This window comes from Nicotiana tomentosiformis, chromosome 4, assembly GCF_000390325.3.
Source record: "Nicotiana tomentosiformis chromosome 4, ASM39032v3, whole genome shotgun sequence".
In the NCBI taxonomy this organism is placed as follows: domain Eukaryota; kingdom Viridiplantae; phylum Streptophyta; class Magnoliopsida; order Solanales; family Solanaceae; genus Nicotiana; species Nicotiana tomentosiformis.
Window position 1 is genome coordinate 93,461,869 of NC_090815.1, and position 8,554 is coordinate 93,470,422.

At 37.7% G+C, this 8,554-nt stretch overlaps 1 protein-coding gene across 1 annotated transcript; it reads right to left on the reverse strand.

The window, feature by feature from the left end:
* Window positions 1-3,318: 3,318 nt before the first annotated feature.
* On the reverse strand, window positions 3,319-3,921 carry LOC138910152 (secreted RxLR effector protein 161-like). The gene has a single exon (XM_070201375.1). The coding sequence runs from the start codon at window positions 3,919-3,921 to the stop codon at window positions 3,319-3,321; it is 603 nt and encodes a 200-aa protein (XP_070057476.1).
* Between the last annotated feature and the right edge of the window lie 4,633 nt (window positions 3,922-8,554).

Genomic DNA, 8,554 nt, shown 5'->3' on the forward strand with positions numbered 1-8,554 from the left:
GGAGATAAACCAATTAATTTATTTTTATAAAATATTTATATCGTAAATATAACTCCATTTTTAATTTAATTTCATCTTACTTAAACTTCAACATTACAAGATGATTGTCGTCGGTTGAGAAAGCGAATATAAGTTTTGATATTTTAACTTCAATACCACACAAGGAGGGAGGGAGGGGGGATTTGTGTGGTGTCCAATTTTTCGCTTAAACTGATTATGGAAGGACCGAGTTCTTCTATGTATTCCTTAACCTACTATTGCTTAAACAGTAAATGCGGAAAGTAAAGAACACAAGTATTTTACGTGAAAAATACCTGGCTCAAAAGGTGAAAAAACCACGACCTACTTCCCGGTAGGATTTTTCCAAACTCTCCACTAAATCACTGAGCCAAAAACTGCATTTACAAAATACTTTTATAAACCTAGGATTAACTCTAATCCCGTTGTCGCGACCAGGCTCTAACTGCTGCGACAACTTCAAGTTAACTCTAACTTGAATACTCTGAGTACTTATTACAATTGCCTCTAGCTAAAGTTGAAAGGTACACTATGAAAACACCTACTACAATTGAACTAGAATAAAAGACAGACACTTGGAGTTGGTTCTTCTATCTGGTTCATGTAGCTTCAGGTTTGCACACTTGAATCATACACGAACTGCTTGCAAAATGCCTTGCTATTTTGCTCTCAATTTACGTTTAACTTCTACTTTTGTGCGTTACTTGTAGAATGAGAACATCCTGCAATATATAGAGTTAGTAGATGAAGAAATAACTAGAGTTCTAATGCTACTCTTCCTTGGTGAAAGCATTCTAGTTGATCTCAACCTCTAACTCCTCCCTTATCTTGGATTGTGTTCTCTTTGATTAAGGAGTCCTTCTCTTTATCAATTATGCAACCCTTTTCGATCATGAGATATTAATTAGACCAAGTTAAGCTTATCTCTTTCACGTGCATCCCACATGCTCGAATCTGCCCGTGTCTATGCACACAAGGGATGGACCTAGTTCATGCCTGAGCTTCCTTTGTCAATCTTCAAAACTAACCTTCACTTAGGCCAATAAATTCCTCCTTTTTGATGATGACAAACTCTGTGCTTTTCATAAGCTTAGGCCATGTTTCAACTTAGCTCAACATCAACACAATGTTAGAAATATTTTTCCTTTTTATCACTTATCATCAAGGACCAGGTTCATTAGGTTATAAACATTACTGTTCAAAGTGTAAAGCACAACCTTTTCCCCCCTTTTTGGCATCATCGAAAAGTTGCATAAAAAATGTGAGATAACCAGATTTTAAAACTTACTCATGGCCACTGGGGATACTTCAAATGTAACCATAGATTAATCATCATAGATCAAGCTAAAAATTTTAACCGTCAAAGAAATATAAATAAACAGTTAGAGCAAAAACAGTGAATTTCATTGATGATTGATACGATTCTTCCACAAAGCATAAAAAGAAATAAAAATACTGAAAACATGAGCAAACAAAAAAACATCCTAAACTGGGTCACTGAAGGATCTACACTAGGCTAGGAGCTTAAGGCTGGGAAGAACTAGGTGCTTGGTTTTTGTCTTGGAGGAGTTTCAACATATCCTGAAGAATGCCATCATTTTCTCCTTTTCTCTTGCCAGCTCAGTTCTGAGAGCATCTCTCTCAGTCTCCACCTCAGCCAACCTTTTCTTCACCCTCTCAATCCCAGCATCCTTAGCCCCACTTTCTTGCACCAAGGCTCGCACCTTGCTATTCACTGGTACCTTCTTAGATGAACCAGGTTCTTTAAGAGTGACATAGACTTCATAGTCACAAGCAGGTAGCGTATTTGCCCCAAAATGATCCTTGCTTGTATCAAACTTCCTTTCTTCTTTGGATTATAACTTTTAGTCACTCTCTTCAGTAGGTCTGCGAGAGTTTCCTGTTCAGATGAAACGGGTTCATCTATATTTTTCCCAAGTTGAACCAGCCCTTCAGCGGCTTCGCCAGACCCACTTCCCCCTATTTTCTTTACACTCTCCTCTACTCCAACAGATTTTTCTCCCCAAATAACCATTGCACCTGTGTCTTTGGTTAAACTGACAGGAGTGAGTGAAGAATCAACCACACTTTTACCCTTTCCCCTCACAGCACTCCTAACTCTATTGCTCTCTTTTTCTTGTCCCTTTTTCTCTAGACTATGTAGTTTCAACACCTACCAGCACAAACCTATTCTCCAAATTTGTAGCAACTTCAGAATTTTTTCAAGAGTAACTATAGGGCCAGAAGATACATGTTCAATTTTAGAAGAAATAATTTCTCCCCCCTCAGTAGCAGATTTGAATGATTCATCGGATTTTTAGGTTCTTCCTCCCCCTCAGGAAGTGATTTCTTGTGGTAGTGATGAAGGGTTTTCAGGAATGTTAGCCATTTATGTGTTTGGGTTTGGAAGAAAGGAGAGTTGGATTATGTTTGGAAGATGAGGGAAGATGGAGAGTATTTTGACGGCTTGAAAGATATGAAGTGAAGAAATGCTGATCAATTTAAATGAGAGGTAATTAATGGGTAAAGGTAGCTTTTCAGACTTTTAGAAGTCTAATCAAACTGAATTTCAATTTTGAAAAGACGGTGGAGTTTATCCCTAGTATCTAGGTACTTCAATTCGGTTGGGACTCTTTTGAACGGAACTGGTTCACTTGTAATGGATAAGTCCAAAAGGAGTTTGGAATTAGGTAGGACTCTGCTCATGATCCAAATATTACTATTTCAAATTATGCAGAGTGTAGAAAATATACCGAGTAATCTTGATGAACCAGGTTCTTCACTGAGAATTCTCTTGTGTAAGTCTAAATTTGCCAAAATAGAGAAAATATCATTAGAGATAAATAAGTCATTTTAACACATGGCACAAGAGTATACTATTTACAGTATGAGACTGAGCAAAAATTAATCGAGTTATTTACACAATTTTCAGATTTTCTAACCAAATTATATATATATATATATATATATATATATATATATATATATTCAATAATTTTTGTTTTCTCGTTGTGAATTCTGAACTGGTCATGTTAGGTGATCTTAATCATCCCTAATTCTAACATGTTCCTTTCAAAGTGATCTCTACTTAGGGCTTTTGTGAAGATGTCAGTTATTTGCTTGTCAGTAACACAAAATTCCACAATGATCAACCTTTTTTTTACATAGTTATCCCTCAAAAAGTGATGCCTAACATCTATGTGCTTAGTTCTCTTGTGATGAACCGGGTTCTTGGTCATACTAATTGCACTAGTGTTATCCCAAAAATAGGGATACAACCAACATTAATTCCAAAGTCCATTAATTGTTGTTTGATCGACAACATGAAGCAGTAGCAACATACTCAGCTTCAGCAGTAGATAAGGCCACTGAATTTTGCTTTTTAGTGGCCCAAGACACAAGACATGAGCCAAGAAAGTGTGCCATACCTGAGGTGCTCTTTCTATCCACAAGAAAACCTGCATAATCAGCATCAGCATATCCCACAAGATTGAAATTACTACCTTTTGGATACCAAAGACAAAGATCAGTGGTTCCTTTTAGATATCTCAAAATTCTCTTGACAACAGTCAAGTGAGACTCCTTCGGATTTGCCTGAAATCTTGTACAAAGGTCTACACTGAAAACAATGTCAGGTCTACTAGTAGTGAGATGCAACAATGAGCCAATCATTCCCCTATACAATTTATGATCAACAAATGAACCAGGTTCATCTATATCTAACTTTGTAGTTGTTGCAATAGGAGTGTCAATTTCTTTGGAGTCTTCCATTTTAAACCTTTTAAGCAACTCTTTTACATACTTCTGCTTATGGATCATAGTTCCATTTGAATTTTGTTTAATTTGTAAGCCTAAAAAGAAATTAAGCTCACCCATCATGCTCATTTCAAATTCAGTCCCCATTAGTTTAGCAAATTCTTTACTTAACTTATCAGTAGTTGCTCCAAAGATTATATCATCAACATATATCTGAACTACCAAGAGATCTTTACCTTTTTCTTGCAAGAACAAAGTATTGTCAATTTTACCTCTCTTGTAGTCATGCTCAAGCAAAAACTTTGATAATCTTCCATACCATGCTCTTGGCGCCTGCTTGAGCCCATAAAGTGCTTTGTCAAGTTTGTACACATGATCAGGACTCTCCTTGCTTTCAAACCCCGAAGGTTGCTTGACAAATACTTCTTCCTTTATATAGCCATTGAAGAAGGCACTCTTGACATCTATCTGATGAAGGGTGAATTCCATGTGAGCAGCAAAGGCTATGAGGAGTCTTATTGCTTCCAACCTTGCAACTGGAGCAAAAGTTTCATCATAGTTTATTCCCTCCTCTTGGCTATATCCTTGAACCACCAATCTTGCCTTGTTCCTTGTAACTGTTCCATCCTCATCAAGCTTATTTCTGAAGACCCATTTTGTGCCAATTACTGATTTGTCCAAGGGTCTTGGTACCAGATACCAAACTTGACTCCTTTCAAATTGTTTGAGTTAATCCTGCATTGTATTTACCCAGTCTGCATCCTGCAAAGCTTCAACAACATTTTTAGGTTCAATAAGAGATAAGAAGGCATCAAAAGCACAAAGATTTTTTTTTAATGAAGATTTGGTTTTGATTCCAGAGGTTGGATCAGCGATTATGTTCTCAATGGGATGAGAACTTTGATACTTGTAAGATTTTACAACCAACTGGTTTCCCTTTGATGTTCCTACAATACTTTGTTGTTGTGGAACAGATTCATGGACATGTTCCCTTGAGGTTTGAGAATCATTTCCTCTTTGTTCTATTCCCCCTGTCATGTTGCCCTGGGTGGAAGAACCTATTCCTTCCTCTTACGCAACTTCAGTCTGGGTTGTCGTTTCATTTGAGTTTCTTACCAGCCCAATTGCTTCATCATCATGTTCATGTCTCTCAAAAAGAATGTTAGTTTCATCAAAAACCACATGAATACTTTCTTCAACACACATAGTTCTTTTGTTATAGACCTTATAAGATTTACTATGTGAATAATATCCCAAGAATACTCCCACATCACTTCTGGAATCAAACTTGCTTAAGGAGTCTTTACCATTGTTGTGCACAAAGAACTTGCATCCTAATGCCCTAAGATGGGATATATTTAGTTTTCTCCCTTTAAGTGACTCATAGAGAGTCTTCTAAATAAGAGGTCTAGTCATGCACCTATTTATGATGTAACATGCAGTATTTACAGCTTCTGCCCAGAAGTTATGGGGAAGTTTACTAGAAAGAAGCATAGTCCTAGCCATATCTTCAATGTCTTATTCTTTCTTTCAACTACTCTATTTTGTTGTGGAGTCCTAGGAGCAGAAAAATTATGATATATGCCATGCTCGTCACAAAATTCAGCAAATTTAGTATTTTCAAATTCAGTGCCATGATCAGACCTAATTAATGCAAGTTGATTACCTTGTTGTTTCTGAGTTTTTCTAACAAAAGAAGTGAACATGTCAAATGCTTCATCTTTAGATGCTAAAAATAATGTCCAAGTAAAACTAGAGTAATCATTAACAAGCACCATCACGTATCTTTTACCACCTCTGCTTAATGTTCTCATTAGACCACAGAGATCCATATGGACCAGTTCCATCGTTCTGGTGGTACTTACCACTTTCTTGCATTTAAAGGAGGATCTTACCTACTTACCCCTTGCACAAGCTTCACAAACTTTGTCTTCCTTGAACTTGATGTTAGGCAGTCCTATCACCAAGTCCTTGGAGACTAATTTGTTGAGTTGACTCAGATTTTCATGTCCAAGTCTCTTGTGCCAAAGGAGGGGATCATTGTCCAACATACTTAAGTAAGTGTGTTCATTTTCTGACAGTGTGGACAGATCTACAATATATATATATATATATTGTTCACTCTTTTTCCCTGCAAAACAATCTTGTCAGTGATAAGATTAATCACAAAGCATTTAGTAGAGGTGAATGCTACCAAGATACCGCTATCACACAGTTGTGATACACTAATTAGACTGTATTTTAGGCCGTCTATCAAATAGACATTCTCAATCGAGTGAGAGTCAGTCCTACCTACCTTATCAGCCGCAATGATCTCACATTTCTTCCCATTACCAAAGAAGACATTACCTCATTTGAGGTCCTCAAGTGAAAGGAACTGGTTCTTGCTTCTTGTCATGTGCTTTGAGCAGCCACTATCCATGTACTATATTTGGCTACTCCCATTCACTTGGACCTGCAAAAGGAAATCAGGGGTTAGTCTTAGGAACCTAAACTAGTTTGAGACCCTTTCTATAGGCAAAAGGATGAATCAATTTTTTTAGCCCAACCTGGCAACCTATTTTTCCCTTGAACAAACTTTTTTTAGCCCAACCTGGCAACCACAGTGTGTGCAAATTTTGTTCGCAGGAAGTGTGAGATACTTGCTTTTGGGATCCCATTTAGGTGGCAGATTCCCAAAGCCAATTCCTCTTCAATTGCTACTATGATGTTCCTGTAGCCATGCCAGTACATCGGAGGACCTGTTCCATTTACAAGTTCTGCCTAGTTCATGCTTGACCTTGCCTAGATCATCTGTCAAAATTATTACCTGCCTATCCTTCTTATACAAATCATCTTTTAGTTTACCTACATTTTCTTCTAGAGTGAGTTGTGTGCAATCAGTTATCTTCTTACTTGTTCCTAATTTCAGTTTTAGGTTTTCAGATCTAAGTTCTAGAACATTTGATTCAAATGCATTTTCACTTACAGTCTCACTAACTCTAAGTTCCACGTTCTTACACTTTACTTTTAAAATCACACATTCCTTAGATAGTTGTTCCTTTTCATTGTTTATATCCTCAGATTCATCAATGAAATCTAGAAGTAACTCATATAGCCTTTCTTTAGACAAAAACTTAATCTTGTCTTTTAGATGGATTATACTTACTTCATATTCCTCATCGAATTCTCCAATTGCCATAAGTGCTTGTTCATCTCCATCTTCATCATCTAAGTCCTCATCTGAGCTTTCTCCCCAAGCAGCAACCATAGCCTTTGTTGATCCTGTCACGCCCCGAACCTAGGAGCGAGACAAGCACCCGGTGCCTCACCTAACCTGGCGTACCAAATTGCGACTAAGGGACTCTGAACATATAATGTCATACTTTGGCCATGGGGCCACCTTGCAAGACAATTTGCGAAGCAAAATATAAAACTGAATGGAAACTAGCGCTAACTAAACATCAATATAAAGCTAGGCCGACAAGGCCGTCATAGCTACTACAGCTGACAAACCATCAAATATACATACCAGGCCTACAAACCCAACATACTGCACTAACCAACAGGATATGTCTACAAGCCTCTACTGATAGATATATTGTGATCGGAACAGGGCCCCGACCTACCCATATTATATATATAAATACATACATAAGATGCACACAAAAACCTAGACCCGATAACTCCGAAGGTTGTGGAGCTTACCGATCAGGCTAAACTCTGAAAACACCTACTGAGGAGGTCTACTCGTCTGTCTATCTGAACCTGCATGCATGAAATGCAGCATCCCCGAAAAAGGAACGTCAGTACGAAATAATGTACCGAGTATGTAAGGCAATAACATAACTGAAAATCGAAACTGAACTGATAATATAATAACTGGAAGTAACTGGGAGTCAAAGATGATCTGGAGATATACTTACCTGCTGATACTGACTCAACTCCTTCAATATAGTAAGTAAAATAATTGTACGGCCTTATAAGGCTCGGTATATATAACTGCTCTGCCATAGTAGGCTCGCTCATAGGCGCTCGGCCATACTAGGCTATGTATCTCGACCATGCTGGGCTCGCTCATAGGCGCTCGGCCACAGTAGGCTCGGTATATAACTTTCCATCTGATCAGAGGTTGCCCAATAGGGGCCTGCCCATCGATTATAGCTCGATGGTAATGAAAATACTGTAATACTGTATATATAGGCTTGCTGCTCTCTTGACTGGAAGAAGACAATACTAAAATTGAATATAGAGTCTCGATAAGGAATAATATTGTAACTTATGAGACTAGAATAGTGTGAATAAATTCATGAATATGAACTTCTCTTTTTGTCTCATTACTAACACATGTAGCTACGAGATCATGCCAAAATGAAGGAAGGCTTAGCCTTAACATACCTTATCACAATCTTTCCAATCACCAAGTTGAACTCACCTCTTCGCACCTTAATCTACAAGAATGATAATAATACTATCGTTAAGTTACGAAAGGTACAACTATCGCACAACGAACGACAAACTTATTTTGTATTAAAACGGGCAGCATCTCCCCTATAATCCTTACTTCCTCCAAATTCAAGATAACACCAACAATACAAGAACAGAACAATAACAACATATATACATCATTTTTCAGCCCTATATACACCATCAAATACTACAAAACAGCCCAACACACCCCAATCTCTTCGTACATAAAATGACCACCGTAGTAGTGTCAAACGACCCGAAAATGTTATGACGAACGACCAGCCAACCACCCTACATTTATATGGTGTTTATAAACCCCCTTCCTCCTCCA